General features: G+C 42.9%; 1 protein-coding gene across 1 annotated transcript; it reads left to right on the forward strand.

Annotated features, from left to right (window-relative positions):
- Positions 1-1,439: 1,439 nt before the first annotated feature.
- On the forward strand, positions 1,440-11,596 carry LOC119649975 (trypsin alpha-3-like). The gene is made up of 7 exons (XM_038052414.1): positions 1,440-1,689; positions 1,811-1,924; positions 6,636-6,770; positions 6,955-7,065; positions 7,140-7,283; positions 11,135-11,289; positions 11,353-11,596. Exons 1-7 carry the CDS (start codon positions 1,573-1,575, stop codon positions 11,450-11,452), a joined length of 876 nt encoding a protein of 291 aa, XP_037908342.1. The 5' UTR covers positions 1,440-1,572; the 3' UTR covers positions 11,453-11,596.
- The last annotated feature ends 8,619 nt before the right edge of the window (positions 11,597-20,215 follow it).

The following is a 20,215-nucleotide window of genomic DNA, read 5'->3' on the forward strand; positions in this document are numbered from 1 at the left end:
TGTAGAGCAGTTTAATGGGAAATGATATCTTTTGTCCCACACCATCGGATTTTTCTTCCACTGAACGATATGGCTTTCGCCCTGTAAGAAGAAAACTAAAATCGGCAAAAGTAAAGTTTCTATTGGTCCTCGCACCTGCGTTGTGCCTTTAGCCATGTTTGCATGGAAGTCTCGATGCGTTACCCAGCCAATTCATCAACGCGAGAAGAAATTTACCGAATGCTGAATGTCCGGATTGATAAGAGAATGTCCTTTTTCAGTGGAATTCAGAGGGTGTATGTTCCGTTCTTTCTGTTTATTTAAAGTAGGTTACGGTTTGGAAACCATCGAGATGAGAACAATTACTATCGCAGCTAAACTCTAGAATGTTTTAAGATGACATTTAACAAGAATCAGAACCAAAGCTACTAATTTCTACTTTGTTTCCCAATTTAGGGTTTTTAGTGAGTTTCCCTAGGACTCATATTGACAAAAATATAGTTCTCATTGTTTTGTAAGTGGGTCATAGCGAAATAACCACATCTAAGCGCCATTTCTTCTTGAGAAGTATATATTCTACCTTTGTGTTCTGTGCCAAATACTGCTTTTTAGTCAATTTCGAATAGTATGCCTTACTCCTCTTTATTAATATATATCTACTGCCTACGCTGCACACATGGGCTACTTAAGGATAATTTTAAAATGTATACAATATCTGTGAACGCAATGTTGACCAAATTGCGTCCTATAGGGTACTAGAATCCTGTGGTGTACCGTTACGGTATTGAATGAAGTGGTCACCCTTCAAGGCTCTGATCCAATTGGATTGTTGCGCCAACGATTATTATTATTAACTGCCGCATCTTAGGAGCAAAATTTCCACATGATTGCGAGGATCGGGGGCTTGCCAGCTGGGGCACTTTATGAAGGAATGTTTCAAATCGACCATCTACTACAATGCAGTTCAGCCGGTCGCCCTCTATGGTTCTGAGTGTTGAGTGACTGTCAAAGACAACGAACGCCGTCTCGCAGTAATGGAGATGAAGATGTAGCGTTGGATGGGTGGCTAACACGATATGCTCACATCCGAAATAGAGATGTGACCTATAGGTATGATCATTGAAATTGCGAAAAGGAAGTTTTTAATAGTTTGATCATGTCCATATCATATATCGTATTAATAAGAGCGATCGAGGTGAGTTGGCCTAATATTAAACAGGACAAAAGCTAAAGAAAGACGATGAAATTAAGAATTTGAAATTGTGAAAAAGTGAATTAATTCAATTTTCAGATTTGCTGAACATAGCCGAAGGGCTAGCATAAGGAAAGCACCCAAATGAAAGGCCAATAGTCACAAAATTAACAATAAAAATAATTAGCCCTTTACTTGGAAAACGAGGTAGTCTGTCAACCTGTAGAAATGATCATCCTGTGCAATGCATCATAGCCATAATTTGATTGATTCGGCAAAATGACACATTAGGATTACAATAGCCGTTCCGTTGACATTGTTCTATTGGGTTTACTAATTTTATCTTTTGGGGTCAACAAAAACAAATTCAAGTAGAGCCAAAAATTGAAGAAGAGATAAAAATGAATTTTTTTCCAATTACTTTTGTGTTCTTATTGCTGTCAATATATCAGAATGAGTGTAAAAGACATCGCATTGTTGGTGGTAAACAAGCACATCTTGGACAATTCCCCGCAATTGTGAGTCGTTTTCGGTTTTTTTTTGACATAAAAATAACGACTTCGATCTACTTTTGAGAAAAAATTCTTGATAAGTTAGTTTTGTTCAAATGCCTTTTGAAAATTCGGTTATTTATTCTAGGTTGCAATAAAGTCCAAAAGTTTTAAGATAACTTTTTGTGGCGGAAGCCTGATTGATCTGGACCATGTTTTGTCTGCTGCACATTGCTTTCTCGAATTCACTAACCCGGAGGATGTGAGTTTAATGCATTAATCGGTTGTTTATTGCTTTTTTCGCTTGATTTTCAAAGTAGTTTCACAACGCAATTACAAAAGCACAAGCTCTTTGAGTTTTATAAAATAAGTTAATGGGTTTTGTTGACTCTAACCGATATATACTGTGTACCTAGACCATTGTTATTCGTGAACCCTTATTAAGGACATTGATCATAAAATACCTTTCATCTATTAACGGAATTCCTGCGATACATAAACGAATCCAGGATATTCTGTTAGACGGGGGAATCGAGTACAACGCTCTGAGTGCTGAGAGCCTTTGCCTCTCCTCACCTCAAACGCAGACACAAATACCTATCATTGGCTGCCTACATGCGTCAGTTCCTATAAGGATATTCTTGTCTACTCCGTCATTAAAAAATATATAAATTTTCAGTCCAGAGGGACGTTGTAGTGATTTTTCTTATGTAAGGGTACCACTTTTTTCGCCGATTATAAGAAAGCCGCTCTCTTGTGAAAGTGGAGTACGACCGATTGTTTAGTCATCTGATCAGTTCCATCATCTGCCATGCGACATGAGGAGAGAATCCCCATTTGTCGTGTCAAAGGATGCTTCATTGTGAAGGGAAATGTCTAATACACAAAGAGGCATGACCTCCCGGCGGTGGTCGCTGAAAACTTGTGTTCGGGCCGGCCAAGGTTGGAGGGGCCGAACTGGAGTAGGTCACTTCAACCGACGAGGACCTGTTTGCCTGCTAGTCAAGGGAATCTGGCGAAAGTTGAACAAAAGCAACCGCACGAAGCCATCGTCCTACCACTGTCATAGGTGCTTATAGTCAAGCCAAGGAAGCAGCTTATATTCCAGCCAAGGAAGAAGCTCGTATTCAGCTGATACGTTAGCTCCCATAGTTTACATAGGGATACCAATGATAACGGATTGCGCATTATTCAGTTAGCAGTATCGCAGGAAATGGTTGTTGGAAGTACCGGGTTTGCGCGTAAAGCGGTTCACAAACATACGTGGGCCTCTTCAGATGGGACCACTTTCAACCAAATTAACCAGGTGCTGATTGAACGCCGCCACCTCTCAGCCTTGATGGATGTCAGAACATATAGGGGGCCCAATATAGATTCGGACCACTATCTCGTTGGCATGGTGCTCCGAGTTCGAATTACGACACCACCTACAATCTTTTCTGACAATCAGGTGAGAGTGAATACTGAAGCCATTCACAACACAGCCCTCCGCAACACCTATAAGAGCTAAAAGGATGGCGCAATAACCGCAGTCAACAGAGGTCCTGGAGATGAAGCATCAACAAATTTTTCTTCATAACCACCTGAAGAACGTTATCATGGATACGGTCACAAAGATATTTGGCCCCAGCCGCAAAATGAGTCGGAACGGCTGGTTTGACGATGAATGTAAGCTAGCAACGGAACGGAAGAATGCAGCATATCGAGTAATGTTGCATTCTCAAAGGACGCGGGCACGTGCGGAGACTTATCATGAACTCCGTCGAGCGGAGAAGCGATTTCACAGACAGAAAAACGGAACGTGGGAGAACCCACAGGTCTGTGACTTGGAAGTTTTACCAACAAGTCAACAGTATGAAGCTTTATACACCTCGATGCTTATCCTGTCGAGACAAAGAGGGAAATCTGATTTCCGACAGAATGGGCATATTGGAGCGATGGGTTGAATACTTTGATGACCTACTGAACAACCAGAACATCGGCGGTTGGAGGTCCCGCCAACTGAAGACGATGGACAAACACTACCGCCACCAAGTATAGGAGAAACAGTTCGTGAAATTCATCGGCTTAAATATCATAAGTCGCCAGAAGCCGATGGAATTACAACCGAATTCGTTAAATATGGAGGCGACCAATTACACCAAGTGATTCATCAACTTGTGCTCAAGGCGTGGGACAGCATACCAATGCCTGACGACTGGCAACGAGGCATTATCTGTCTCATACATAAGAAGAGAGATATCACACAGTGCAGCAATTATAGAGGTATCACGTTGCTGGGTACCATTTATAAGATATTCTCCACTATCTTGCTAGGCCGGATAGTCGCATACGCCCAGAACATCATTGGCCCTTACCAAAGAGGCTTCATTCCAGGCAAGTCAGCAACAGATCAGATTTTCTCTCTGCGGCAAGTGATGGAAAAAGTGTTGGAATTTGGATAACAGTTGCACCATCTATTCATCGACTTTAAAGCCGCTTATTATAGCATAGCCAGGGTAAAACTGCACACGGCTATGAGAGAATTTGGTATCCCGATGAAATTGATAAGAGTCACTAGATTGACCCTGACCAATGTGCGAGGCCAGATAAAAGCAGCAGGTTCACTCTCAAGACCATTCGGCATCAACAACGGTCTACGACAAGGGGATGCGCTATCATGCGTCCTCTTTAACCTGGCCCTAGAGAAAGTGATCCGTGATGCTGAGGTAAATAGGTAAATGCAAGAGGTACAATCCTCTTTAAGTCCATCCAACTACTGGCCTATGAGTATTGAGTATTGAGTATTCTTCCACGTGCCTCGATCTACTTTGCACAAATGCCGGACACTGTCTCCGAACGCGTATAGTGGTTTCGACACACTCCGGACAGAACCTGCAGGCAGTGTTCGAAAATATCCCTAGCTTCCCTAGGTTATAGTTTAGTCGGTAGTGAGTATTCCTACTATAATTCAGAGGTTCTTCTTGGTGAGGTTTAAAGAGTCCTTTGTGGGTAGTTTCTGGTAGGTTAGTATAGTTCCCTTAGCCGTTCTCCTTGATTCTTTAATGTCATGCCATGAACTCGTTTCCGATCTCACAAAAAGGTTCTGGCTCGTATAAAGGCGTCCATGCTCCCTTATTGGTCAGTTTCTCCGCTGTTTCATTGCCTTCCAACCTAACATGGCCTGGAATCCACAGTATCCAGACTTTATTGTGAGAACCGAGCGTATTCAGTCTTTCAAGGCATTCTCATATCAGTTTAAAGTTCACCTGGTTGGACATAAGTGCCATGACCGCCGCTTGGCTGTTGGTTAAAATAGCAATGTTTCGCCCCCTGTAGCTACTTTGAAGGTTAAAGGAGGTACATCTATTTATGCCTATATATTTGCCTGGAATATGCTAGTGTGCTTACCCATTGGTTCCAAGTAGATTTTCCTTGTATCAATGACATCGGCACCGGCTCCCTCTGCTGTGAGGGATCCACCAGTGTACCAAGTAATCAGTTGCTGTTTTAAGCCGTATTTCAAAGCCACACTCTCTCAGTTTGCCTTGTTACTCCAAACTTCTTATCCATTGGTTCCAAGTAGATTTTCCTTGTACCAATGACCCAGGCGCCCCCTTTGCTGTAAGGAATCCGTCAGTTGACTAAATGATTAGTTGCTGGTGTAAGCCGAATGTCACAGCCACGTTCTCTCAATTCGCCCTATTATATAAACATGTTTCAAACTTCTTGTTGAAGTGAAACCTGATTGTTATGTTATCCCTTCGTATCAATAAATCGGCGTACCGCCTTGAAAGAATATCAATATTCCTTCGATTTAGGCAGCTTCCCACCTCACTAATACTCCCTTCATTTGTCAAGATTTCATAGCCTAGACAAGGATGAAATCTATGAGCGGTACCATGACCGTCTGGTTGTGAATCAAATCCGGCTCAACAGGTTGCAGGCTGGTCCTTAATCCGCATGGATGAGGATGATCACACCCGGCACTGGCCAACCGAGAATAATAAAAATAAGAGACTACAATTTTGGGACGTTGATAACTTTTTGTCAAAGGGCGGTATAAGTCCAGGGTGAAACGTGGACTGGTACCCACGATGGAGCATAAAACCTGGGAAACGCCCGCTGAACCAACACCAAGAGCTCTACTACCAAACCCTATCTCCACCTCCACGTAGTGAACACTGGGAGTTCTTTCTTTATAAAATTGCAGACGGAGACGGATGAAGGCGAGTCTCCCGCGCCTAAAAACGAGACAAAATGTACAAACTGGTCCTCCAAGTTGGGGGTGGGGTAGGGCTGACAACCCTACACGAGAAACCAACGTTACGAAACCCCAACGGAACGCAATAATTGTGCATTTTCTCGTGGAACGTGCGCTCACTGTCCCTATATAGGGCTGATGTAACAGCATTGCAGGAAACGCGTTAGACAGGGACCGGTTTCGTGAAGAGAAGAAGCCTATTTCAGCTTACAAAAGCTTTTTCGTTCAAAACGCCTCACCATTGTATCAAGGTTCTGACTGCACTGGGCATTGTATCCCTCGGATACCTGGGTTCTTAGCAAGAAAAATTGAGAACTTTGGCCGCGTTCGAGAGAAGAATCCTCCGAAGAACTTTTGGCACCCTACATGGAATATCAATAAGGGCTATATCTATGGTAGAAAAAGAAGATGAGGCAGACCCTGCCTGAGATGGAGCTATGGCGTAGGTCAGGACGCCAGACAGCATTTAGGGATATCGAATTGGTCTGGAATTCCTTATTAAAGCAGGACTAGACCGGATACCGGTAGTTGCACCGTTGATGATGATTTCATACCGCTATTTGATGTTTGCAACCAACGCTTTTACTATATCGAAACTTCTTCCGTAACAGATAGTTACATTGAGCCCATTTCGCTATCTTTTTTTCTCAATAGTTAAAAGTTTCGTTTGACTTTAAATTGACAAGTGTGGAAAATGAAATTCAATTCCACCTTTTTTCATTTTACATAGATCCAGGTAATCGGCGGCGATATCTATGTTGACGAGAAGTCGAGCGTTTCAAGGCAAGAAGTTAGCATAACATCTATTCATCCACACGAGAAATATAATAAAGGTACTTTTGAGTACGACTACGCAATTTTAGAGGTAGGTACGAGTGTTTACAGTCAAGGGGTTGCGAGACCCTTAAAGTGAATTAGCTCATCCAAGGTCTGGCAAATTGCAAGCATAGAAATTGATTGCTTAGAGAGTATCTCCTTTTGGGACACTTTTGCACAGTTTTCGACTACTAAGTATTGAAATCACATATATTAAGTAATTAATTTTTCAGCTGGAGAAAAATGTTGAAGAGACTCCTAATTTCCACCCAATTGAACTTACGGAAACTAGACCGGGAGACGGCACTCAGTGCCAAGTTGCTGGTTGGGGATCGACCGATGAGGTAATTCTTGGTTGAAATTAAAGCATTTCGTTAAGATTAACATTGCCGCTAACTTGAACTCTTTCTGTTTTTAGACACACCTCGCTGGTTCTCCAGTATTGTTGTTTGCGGTGTTAAAAATATATGATGACTCCCAATGCAAGGAGATGCCCTTTGAGGTGAAAAGTGAGACAATGTTATGTGCGGGAAATATGAATGGTGGAATTGACTCGTGTATGGTAAGCAATTTTTGAGAACATATTGGTGATGTTATTCTTTCAGCCTGGAGACTGAAGGACGTGGTAGGCTTCAATGGACCATGACGCTTTTCCTCAAATACCTAGACTACGCTGATAACATCTATTAAGACTTTCACTGAGCAGGGGACCTTGGCCAAATGTCTTCGGAATTGGAAAGAGCGGCGAGTAGAGTCGGGCTGAAGACACTGGCAAATCCAACGTTTTCAGTCTCTCTTAATGGGTGTAGCATCGAAGGCGTTGGTTAACTTCTATATCTAGGAAGCGTGGTTTTTGCCCACGGTAGTACCGAGCTTGATGTCACTTCACGAATTCATAGCACTACAGCCGCGCCAAGCACTTCGTTGACGAATAGGCCACTTACCCGTGGACGTGTTAGTCAGAAGGCGAAAGCGACAGTGAATAGGTCACACGTTAAAGTAGGATGACTATACCATTATTGGCTACACCACACAGTGGCATCCAATATCGCGAGATGGTCGATGAATGAGTCGCCCCAGGAGTACGCAGTACAGTGGCGGGGGAGTACAAGCGTGTTGGGAATTGATGTAGGAGTTGAAGGGCATTTCAGCGATCCGGTTGACGGACTATTCCCCAGAAGGACGAACACCAACCATACATGTTTTTGAGGTTTTGTATAAAAAACCTCTATACTATTTATTTATCTGTGGTTTCATTTGATATTTTGCTATGGTAACTTTGAACACTTCTCTTTCTGTCACTTGATAAATACTCTTCTCTCTTTTGTTTTATTGTCTATTGGTTCTTCAATTATTCCTTGACAATTTAAATAGGAGCATTACGTGTTCACTTAGTTTTTTGACAATTTAAATAGGAGCATTACGTGTTCACTTAGTTTTTTTGTAGTTTTCTATGAATGATAATAGATATGGCAATCGCCTTTCCCACTATGGGTATTGTTCTAAGGAATTTGAGACGAGCACACCAGTAACTCACAATAAAGCAACTACCATCGATCATGGTGCACTCCGGCCGTAATGCTATAGTCATCGGTGTCCTTATTTGTGCCGCAATATAGCTTTGTATCAGTAGATAACATGATTTCCATGATGTGATCCAAACTTAATTAACTGATGGCTTTTGTATATTAACCCTTTTTTCTTCGATGGCATTGTTGGTGAGGTCCATAATTGTGTTGATTGTGTTGACGCAATCTTTTGGTTGAGGACACCATAATATTATGATTAACTTGGTCCAGCATCCTGTTCACTTTTGTAAGTAATCGTAATGGCTTGTATACTGATGCTTGACCCGAGGGTTTGCTTCTGTTTAGAAAGATGACAACCAGCGTCGTTGAAAGCATCAGCGATTGTGGGTGTAGTGAAGTTTTTCCCTATAGTTGCAGTTAAAGTATTCTATGCTATTTCTTCAGTTGTGTGTCATTTCTTCGGCTTATTTTATAATGAAAAAAAGATAAAGAAAGGTTTTGTGTAAAACAAAACCTTATTAAAATCGGTTTACTGTCGGTCTGCCTGTCCATCATTTTTTATGGATAGAGGTGGAAATCCTACAAAAACACTGCAGCGCCAGGTTGCAGCACTTTCTCCATTTTCCTTCCCCGCGGAGCTGCCACAAAGCATTACTTCACCGGGTGGACTGCGCTTTAAGCTACCAAACCTTCCGTTCTTTGCGTCTTCCTTGCGCGCTGCGCTTTTCCAAGTTCCTCTTGTATACTTTTGATTGCGGAGTTCAGCGGACACCAGCTTCCCTCCGACTTTAACGTTTCACCGATTGATTTGTATCAACCTCATTTCTTTACTGAATTTAAGGCTCTCCTAAACACCGGGCATCTGCTGCTACCTGCACCGTGTCGCCAGTAGACGTCCTTTTTCCTCTTGCAAAGCTTACATTCAGGCTCAGCCTTGCATTTCTTGAACATCTGACCTTCTTCCTCACATTTTCTGCAACTTTTTGACCTACCACTGTCACCGGTACCTTTCGGCGCTACGTGGTCAAATTGCAGGCATCTGAAACAGCGCTTGAGGGACACTTGCTCCCTGAGTCGGCAAACGACCCAACCTATTATTACTTTACCAACCGTCAGAAGTTTGAACGCTACTTCAGCTGGTAACCTTATAGTTGCCGTTTGCTTGTTTCCGTATGCCTTCCTTAGTCTTCTGATTGCGGAATCTTGCAAGCCAAGTGGTCCGAACTGCTTTTCTAAGGTGACGCAGATATCCTCCTTGGTCGTGATTTCATCAATGTCCTTACATTGTATAATAATTTCCTGCTTTCTGGCCCGTACTTGTGCTTCTTCTCTTAAAGACTTCTCCATCTTACCGAGGAAATTTTCAATCGTTTTGTCTGGAGACTTCTTCAGCTCCAGTATCAAATATTCCTTTTGCGAGCGATTCTTCCTGAGGATATAGTCATAAGTCACATTATCGTTTTTGGAGGTGATAATCAATCTCTACTCTTCTTTTATGTGTCGTATTTTTCTCGCTGTCAACCTTGGTCCATGCCTCCTTGGTTCCTGTTTGGGGCTTTACGATTGGATCCGGCGCCATTGTGTCCATGATTTTGTTCACTTTGTTTGCCTTCCCTTTTACCGGTGAGAGACCTTTTTGCCTTTTTGGCACCTGCGAGGATCCGAAAGAATCGTTCGCGTGCTCTCTACTCCTTTTTTCAAGCTTACCGTCGGATTCTGTGGGGATGTCATTTGTGTTGCCTTGGTAACGCTTGATTTCGTTGAGGCATTTTTTTCGGCCTTGGCACTATTACACAGGCTCGGACCATGCTTTTGATGGTCTGGTGCACATTGTATTTGCCCTTTATGTATTCGGACAACTCTTTCCTGAGAGTAGGGAAAACGATGATTCGTTCGTATTCTGACACTGCCCCTCTGCTTGGTTTTCCCACTGGGCAATTCCGTATTTATTAGCCTTCTGGGACCTTTCCAGATTTCCTTTCTTCATCAACGTTGGTTTTGGAGGAGATCACATTATCTTCGAGCTTCTCCTATATGAATCAAATACTAAGTCTTGCGACATGTTCCGAGCAGGTGTAGTCGCCCGACTATGAGCTAATGAATGACCAGTTTGTGAGGCATCTTTTCGTGGTTTTTGAACAGGCGTCCTCGGGAGTGATGTACTCATTTTAAATGCCTCTTTCTCCAGGCTGCTTGTAGTATTCGATGCAACGGTGGCTAACTAATCCACCACCGAGGCGCTGCAGTCGAGGGATATCGACGGCCTGGAGCCTGATTACCCATTCCCAAAAACCGCTGCTACTGGGGTTCCAAGTCTTTACACCGTAAATTTATCTCTCTTTTCTTTTTCCACACTGGTTTCTTATTCTGGGTATCCTTCCTATAGCCGTTTTTGTCCACGGGTGGGTGTTTTTCATCGACACATGCCATACACACACACCTCCAAATGCGTACAAGCGCATATTCCTACGCATCCGCCAAGCATTCCCTTATCCGCACGAAGCTACACGCCTGATGGGAGGTCTGGCAACTCCGTACTCTAGTTAACCGAGATCGATAGGGTAACGTTCAAACAACTATACCATCACACCGTCAAAGTAAATTAGTTCCGTGTTTTGTCTGTGTTAGAAGGTTGACTGACTATGTTTTCATATCATCATTGGTGAAAACTGGATGCATTAAAATCTGCAAAAAGGAAATTTAGCCATTGCTATTTGCTAGTCTTTTGATTTATATATAAAATATTGATCCCTCTACTTGCTTTGAAGGGAGGGTTGGTATTCCCGTTCTAGTTTCTAATTTGCATGTATCCTCATTTGCCATGTGTGTTAGGAACACAGGAGCTTTCCCTTTTATCGGTGACGATTGTTTTGATTTTTTTTAGGGTGACTCTGGTGGACCTCTTATATGTGATGACAAACTTGCTGGCATCGTTTCATTCGGAAAAGGCTGCGCAAGACCTAAATTACTTGGTATTTACTCTGATGTGGCTTTTGTTCTGGATTGGATCAAAGCGCACACGAATACAAAAATCCAACGGTATATAAGGCTTTGAAACACTATATTTATATTATAATGTGTTCCTGCTTTTTTATTGCCCAGACGATCAGGGGGTGAAGCGGTAGATCCACCGAAGATATTCAGAAGACCCGACAGGATCTTTATGGCTGCGTATTTAATCCGACATCTGAACTTGTTATGAAAAATGGAATGCAAATTTTAGTTCCAGATCTTAGGTGAAAACAAATTTATTGTAGATTGTATAAATAGTTCATATTGTAAATTTTCAAATCCGAAAATGTTGTCTACTTCAAAAAAGTCGTAATAAAATCGTTGCAAGAAATAAGTCTCGAAAAGTGTTAACAGCATATAATAGTATTTGTTTATTTTCTGAGCCGGCGCGCACTATGGGCAACTTAGTGTGTCGTAGTCTTTGGTTTTGCTATACTTACATCTCAAAGAATAGTTGCGAAATCTTCCTCCTAAGAGAGGACGAAGGTGGGGGACTATCAGTCTCTCACGAGCTTAAGGGGGGGAAACCACATTAGAAGGCCAATTTTCACTTATGTTTTTTGAAGGAAAAGATAATTCGAATTCGATCAAATTTAGATATTATATTAGCCATATTCCGAAAAATTTTGAGATATTCTTCTTTAAAAAATTTTAGCAAATAAAAAAAAAGTTACGCCACAGTATGCCGCTGAAGGTCGTAACTAGAGTTCTTCAATTGCAAGACGTGTAACGACTCTAATTTTTATCTGAAACCAAAAGCTTTTGTTGACATTATGAACTTATTTTCTAAGAATAATGTAAAAATTATCAAAATCGACAATTTTGCAGCTGTTGAAATAAAGAACGTTCAATGTTCACCGCTTGTTTTACAAATAACGCAAAGAAGTATCCTTAAAAAAGTTATCCCAGATATTGGTTGATATTCTTGGCAATTTTACAAAAGATCATACCCCTCAATTTCGTCATGATCGGTTTATTAGTTTTTGAGCTAGAATTCCTGCAAATGTGGAAAACGTCATTTCGAGAAAAAATGGAAGGATCACCATGGATCTCAACTGTGTCACATCCTGTGAGGTTCCTCCTCTTGAGGATGAAATGGCTAGTCGTCGTAATATGCGAATACCAACTGTTCCTGCAAGTAGAAGAGAAATCATTTTGGCTATCAATGCGCTCGAACGGAGTAAAGCCGCTAGACTTGAAGGTCCTCGCGTAGAGTTGTTTATCGTCGCATATGCAGTTGGAAATTTGGGAAATTCGAGACCTTTACCAGAGAGTGGAAGAAGGGGATGATCGTTAAGATCCCAAAGAAGAGTACCCGTCTTGAATGTGACAATTGAAGGGGTATCTGCGTGCTTCCTGTCGTGGCAAAGATAATAGCTAAAATAATCCTGAAACACAAACTCTGCCATGCGACTAACATTGTATGCTGATTCCAAGCCAAGGCAGAGGAAGAGGGTTTGGGGCAACGTACTCTATACTATCCTCAATAAAACAAAAATTGAATGCTGAGATCAGGGAAAGAGATAAGTAGAATATAGTTAAAGTTATTCCACTATGCTAAATCCTACCTGATCTCTCGTGGTGACAGCTGTTGCGACAGGTCGACCAAGAAAATGCATACAATGTCGTTGGAAACAAGATGATCGGATTGAATCACAAGCCTCGGAAAAAGGCTAGGGAACCGGTCCTGTCGAGCAATGGGCAAGGGCTCTTGACGCACGGACGGCGTCAGGACGTAAGTAAGTTAGTCCGAACAAAACAAATACGTGTCTGCACGCTAAATGTTGGTACCCTAACCGGAAAGACCGAGGAATTCGCAAGAGCACTTCGAAAAAGGCACATTGATATCTGCGCTCTGCAAGAAACCCGATGGTTTGGTGCCAAAAGCTGCGACATTGAACGCGAACACAGTAAAAATGGCTATAAACTTCTCTATTTTGGTAGCCAATACACTCAATATGGTGTTGACATTGTCATCTCAGGGGGTTTCGTAATGCCATTAAAGAAGTCGAACGATCGATCGAGTGGAATCAGCTGATAGCACTATTCACTTCTTCACCACGTACGCACCACAGGTCGACCTGGTGCCGAGAAGAATGCGTTTTGGCAAGTTCTCGATGAAAAGACTTGTAACATGCCTGCTGATGACTATCTTGCCGGTGACCTTAATGGTCATGTAGGTAAAAAGGCAGACGGTAACAGGTGCAATGGGGAAAAGGGGTTTAGAGCGCGGAATGAGGGTGGCGAGCGTATGATCGATTTTGCGGACACCCAACACCTTGTACTTATGAATACATGGTTCATCAAACGATTGTCTCCTCTTCCTACATTTTATAGTGGGAACAGGAAAACGCAAATCGACTATATTCTGATGAGACGCCGACATTTTACCGGGTAAGCGGTACATCAACCGAGATTGACTTTGGAATGATGATGTTGAAATGAAGGTCCATGAAAATAAACGCCTGTATCACAAATTTTTCGACGATGAAACACTGACCAATTAGCAAATTTATAAGAATGTCAACCGAAATGCAAAGCAAACCATCGTTGTCACCTGAGCGGACCATTACAAAAATCTTTATGATAAAGTGGAAACTCGGATGGCGAGAGAGATCTGTGTCGACTTGCACGAACGCACACAGGATATCGAACACTTCTGCTGCGTTAATTACAAGAACGGTACTTTGCTTACCATCCGTCGAGTCGCAACGAATAGATGGCGAGAATACTTCGAGCAGACTTCAATTGAAGAATCTGCTCATCCTCCACTTCCACAACTATTGCCGACATTGGAGCAGTTTCACCTGTCATCGCAACTGGTGCTTACAGGTGGCGGTGAGGAAGATGGGGCGGCAACCTTGTCGGCTGAACCAAAACCAAGTTGCCGAGGAGAACCTCCATAGTGGTGGCACCGGAAGACGCTGTATATTTATGATCGACGTATCAACGAACGTCTTAAATCTAAAATTAACCAAAATGTCGTCCGTCCAGTCGCTCTATATCGTTCTGAGTGTTGGCCAATTATAAAAGACAATGAATGGCGTCTTGCTTTAATGGAGACGAAAATGCTGCGTTGGACTAGTGGCGTGACACGTTTTGATCACATCCGAAATGAGGATATCCGCGATCGTAATGGGGTTACACGGATTGTAGAAAAATTGCGAGAGAGGCGTCTTCGATGGCATGGTTACGCAATTCGCGCTAAGGAGAATTCGCTTGCCTAGATTGGTCTGAACATCGAAGTCGATGGTAAACAACCAAACGGCAGCCCGAAACAACGGTGGCTTGCAGCAGATTGCACCCAGATCACGACAAGCCGACCCCGCTTGTGAATGGGACAAAGGCTGAAGAAATAGAAGAATCCTGAAACACATCAAAGAGCATCTCGAAGCTTGATCGTCAGAGAGCAGCTTGGTTTCCGTTCTGAATTCACCTGAATTGACCACATCAACACCTTACGGATGACTTTGGAGAATGGAGTTTAGATCTAGGAACTGATAGCTATCAGAACTATATAACATATGATTGTCACGCGCTGCATCGACGTTTTACCTTTTAGGGAATTTTGAGGTTGAAAGCGGAGTTTACTAAGGCTGCATGCTACCAACGATAATGTTTCTTCTTATGATCGGTGACATTCTTAATGTTGCCTTATTCGGACGATATGGAGGAATTTGATGGACTGACTGACTTCTGTTTGTTCTTTCACCGGGTCAGGGACCTTGGTAGAGTCGAACTAAAAATAAACATTATAAATGGGAGATCATCGAAAGCGTCTATCAATTTGTATATCTAGCAAGTGTGGTTTCTTCGGAAAGTGGCACCGAACTGAAGGTAGTCCGACTCATTAACAGCGCTAGATCCGCTTTGGCTTCATTGTCTAAAATCTGGAAACGCAGTTATCTCAACACCAAGATCATGTTTAGACGGTCCTATGCTAGTCTTCTTTTTGTGTTGCTACATGAAAGTTTCACATGGAAACAGAACTCTATTGTTACCGAAAAGCTTCAAGCTTTCCTCAATACCTGTCTACGCCGTATCATCAGAGTACGCTGGTCTGACACTATCTAAAACAAGGAGCTTGTTCAGCGCAGAGGCTTGGCACTTTTACACCATGTGATCGGAAGTCGAAAGTGGCAGTGGATAAGTCACACATTAAGGAGGGGCGATAATTGCATTGCGAACTACGCATGCAGCAGAATTCACTATCCCCAGATGGCCGACGAGTGGATCGCCTCAATGGCACTTGCCGCAGAACAGTAGAGGAGCAGTGCGAGCGCCTCGGGAAATCGCGGTGGGTGCTGAATGGCATTTCGTCCAACCATGAACGGCACTTAGTTGTGAACTAAGGGGTGCACCATTTACCTGTATTGCTAGGTAAGGTTCCCTTTCAGCTTCTTATACTACCGGCTTGTTTCATCGAGTAAAATATCCTCAATTACGTATGCTGTCTCATATGGTATTGCCCGATATGTGGAGCATGTTCGGGGAGCACTTAGCCGATACGCAGCTTGAAGCTGTCTGCGATTTTCTGCGAGGAAACAGAGCTAATAACTGGTCATAAAAGTAATCGCTGGCTGTGTTTCGGATCGCCTATATTTGGAAGCATCCTTACTAATGTCGACAAGCTAAGAGTCATTGATTTTTGCCCGGTAAGCTTTAAATGGTTTCGTGGCTCAGTTGGGAGTCGATAGGTACTAACTTACTACTACGATAGGTGGTTGAGAGCGAGCAGTATGTGTACCGATGCAAACCTGAACAATTTCCAGCCTCTTCCGCTTTTGTGGTTTCTGCTCGGGGAAAGATCCTTCTTTTAGGCAGTCTGTGAATAGCTGTGCAAGCTAGCTTCGTGCCATTCTTATCGCCAGCTTCAGCGTCTTGTTGGGGATTTGATCAATATCGGGGGCTGCGTTATCCTGGCCCGGTTTTACTGCACCCAGGACTTTGTTTGCACTAACTGGGGGGATGTCTTCCGCACTTAGTGATATCGTTGGAAATGTACCATAGTTTCCGGATGTTTGGGAAATTGAGTCGAAACGATCTCTCACAGCAATCTGGGTCATATAGTAAAAGGAAACCGATTATAGGCGCCTGCCTCATTATAGAGTCTCTAAAAGCAATCGTTTTTATTCTTCGTGATAGTCCATTGCAACTTTTTATGTGTATATTTATGGTCGAGCTATTGATCTTCATATTCCGGCGAGTTTCTTCGGCGTTGATTTCTTTTTTTGGACTTCAGGTAATCAGTACGGCATTTTGTTATTTCAGCGTTTCACCAGTTGTTGAGATTCTGCTTTTGAGAGTGTATGCATATTGAGATGTATGTGTTGTTAAACTATATTAATTGTAGTTAGACACATTAAGTAATTTTAAACATTAATAATAATAAAACTCCGCCGAAGCCGGTTCCAAGCCCGATTGTAAAAGGAGGAGGGATGGATAGCTTCAGTCTGAATGGCTATACGCCACCGCAGCGTCTCAGGGGGTAGGTGAGGAAAGTGCAGGAACTTTGCAGTCTTGCAGATAACTCACTAAGGAAGCTATCCCAACACCTGGCAGCTAGGGATAAAATGCACAACCAAAAATAAGAAGAAGAAGAAATTTGAGGTCCGTTCTTACTACGAAATAACGGTGGGGGCAGGTACAACATCTTACCGCCCTTTGTTGCACCAGAGATTCGTCGAGCGTTTAACGCAATTCACGCACGTGACTGTGCAGCGAGTCGCAGACCAGTACCGCTTTATTACTCGCAGCGACACAATCCCGGCCACCATCAGGCAGCGTGTTCGACTTGAGGTCATCGGGGAAACTGGTGACCGAGAGTCGATGGGGGCAGAGGCGGCGGCATTAACAACACCACGCCGTACTGCAGGTAACAGTTTCAGTACTCGCCGAAGCACTCTTCTCCACCGTCCAGCTGAGGTTTCTGCTGAGGTTCGGGATAAATTCCAAAGAGCGTGTATAGAATTCTCAGATATGGATCCTTTGCATAGACCAGGTATTTCGAGGTTCTATGCATCTCAAGCAACTCCGGAAATTCTATCTCAAATCAATGATGAGATTGCATCTCGGCTGTGTGCTGACATGTCGCTGCTGCAAATACAATCACTTGTGTATTGTGGTGCAGTGACGGCTGTCAGATTGCATGGTCAGAAGATTCGCTTTCGTGTTATTGGTTTGAGTGACCGAAGAGATCCACCATGGAAAATTTGTCTGCAACGTCGGCGAGACACACTAAGGTAGGACATTGCTAGGCTGATTTAGATCAGCACTGGCAATGCCAGCAGACGCGTGAGAAAAGTGCGGAGGGTTTACCGGAACTATTCCATCCCCAGTGAGACACCCGTAGTTGAAATTCTGGACACACTAAAACAGAAACTTTCTGTCATATGCAGTCGGTTACGACGGTATGGCGAAAGTCATTCCAGTTTTTGGGATTATTCCGCCGAAGAAGGCTGCAAGTGCCTGCCGAAATATGCATTCGGAAACGAAAATCATCAATAAAAAGGAAATTAGAATCTGTTAATTTGTTCGGATATGATTTCTGTCAATACAAACACGCCGGGCGCAACACGCAATACGACTTGTAGTAGAGCAGGTGGTAAGTTTACCTGAACACCTGAGCGAAGTAACGGGATCTATAAGAGATCGCCTATTTCGGGTGGCGGATTGCGAAAGAGTTCGTGCGCTACCACTCAAACGCAAAGCTCGTACCATCCCTGCTAGTTTGGAAACAGTAGTCCCGAAGGTCGCCACCATCTGCTGAAGCTCAGAAATTTGGCGACCTCGCCAGATTTTTGCACTCATCCGCAATCAACGACCGACTCATCCTTACGGTGTTTGTTGAGTGAAACAACGATGTTCGTTTATAGGACGTTGTGATCCTATTTTTTCCTCGATAATTCGAACAGCAGCCCTCTTTGCTGTGTCCGCCTAATTTGCGTCACATTGGCGGGTACCTTAAAAGCAAAATCTGTCTGTATACTAAGTCAGGGAAGAACATTCCCTATTATCCTGTTATCACCAGCGAATTATTCTCTCGGCTTTGTCTCGATCCTTTTGGAATTTAATCGCCGTCCAGCTGGGCTCGAATCCTTTTGGCTGTTGGCCCCTCTAACCCCAAAGCTGATCAATGTTTTAGTGGGGACCAATGTTTAGAAGAGATATCTATTGGTCTGTCTGCCACACTTTTCTTGGAAACGGGTGCATTTATTGACACGAAATTCGGTAGAAAGGTTGAAATTACAAAACCCGACGCATGCAGGTAATTACATTACTGCACGTTAAACTTAAAGGGGGCCCATACATCTAGAAAAGGGGTGCAACACTTTTTTTACCGAGTAGAGTCATATGGAGTATCAATGGAAGGTCTCGAGGAGTACTTTCTGATGCAGTTTTAACATTGGTTGGGAAGGGAGGAGTGCGGTGGTCCCAAACGCGTCAGTTACTTCAAGGACCCATTTTCAAAAACGGCAGTTACTTCCATCCATTTTCAAAACTAACTAATCGAGAAATAAAAAAAAAATTTTAAAAGGTGTGGTGGACCATGCACATAATATCTAGGCTCCGATGCGTAAAATTTTGCGCTAATATAAGTTTCAATATGCAGCAGCATTCTGGAAAGCTTTGTGGAAATCATGCTCTTATTAATAAACTTATAGTAAGTCAAGGGTTGCCTCTTTCCCGTCAGTATCATATTGAATTGAATATCGGGTATATTCAACGCGGCAATTTAGCGAAGTGAGATGATAGGTCTCTGGGGAGTCTAAAAAGTCTATTGGTAAAAGACTCGAATCCGGTTTCGGGGTTATCGCTTTCTGAAGGTGACATTGTGATCGCCAAGGTGTGGTCTGACATCATCTTGACAGGCACGGGGTTGGGTTATGTGTCTGGGGACTATTACAGCAACAATGAAAAATTTGTAGGGAATGCCATAATGTCATTCGGGTTTCGAGTGAGCAGCACAATCTAATTAGATCATGCAGATCACTATCACCAGTAAATTGAAGAGTATTCCTTTGAACCTGCGTAACAAAAGAGTGCTGACATCGACCTTGAATGGAATCATTGCCTAAAGGTCGGTTACCATATTTTCGCACAGGAATAGATCGTCGGCCGGCTAAATTCAATAGGGGTAATGTCAGTGATCCTGCTGTCGCTCGAAATAATTCGCCCGAAAATATTGACGTGCATTCAAATTGTCTTTATTCTCTTTTGGGAACGAGAGCGTGGGATGAGAAAGTGCGAAAAGTGGATCGTAGTGGGCATCGTGATAAAAGGAGTTCCGCCAGTACTTTGATGAGTCAAGCAGAAGCAGATAATAACGACTTCGGTACAGCATCCTGCATCGCGAAAGATCTTGCAAATGGTGGTAAACTTTTCGATGTTACTTTGAGGGACATTAATGGTAGACGTGGAAAGGGGATTTCACCAAAAATTCGCAACCAGGTCAGCTTCCCTGGATGTTACTTCCATCCCATGTGTAACATGCGGATTTATACTGTTCTTTCAAATAGAAGGTAAATTAATTTTGGTATCAACTGGGATAAAGTCGACGGCCTTTTTTTGTGCATCCCATGCACTCTATGCAGAATTGCATATTGTCCAACAAATCCATCATTATCACATTGACGATTACCCCCTTAAGTGTACGATCTGTCTTTACCCTAAGTAGAATTTCAGAATAGGACATGTCCCCTTTGATGTTATCACCAACGCTTCTTGTGGGTTTCGTTTCGAAATTATCCCTTCGGCTTTGCTGGATTTAACCAGCTTCCAGATATTGACACGAAATTCAGTAGAAAGGTTGGAACTGTGGACCCCCACGTATGCAGTGAATTACATTGCTGCACGTTGAACTTAAATGGGGGCCCCCAAAACGCAACATTTTTTTTACCGAATATAGCCATGTGGGATATCAGATGAAAGGTCCTGACGAGTACTTCCTGTT

The sequence above is a fragment of the Hermetia illucens genome, chromosome 2 (genome assembly GCF_905115235.1).
Source record: "Hermetia illucens chromosome 2, iHerIll2.2.curated.20191125, whole genome shotgun sequence".
Classification (NCBI taxonomy): domain Eukaryota; kingdom Metazoa; phylum Arthropoda; class Insecta; order Diptera; family Stratiomyidae; genus Hermetia; species Hermetia illucens.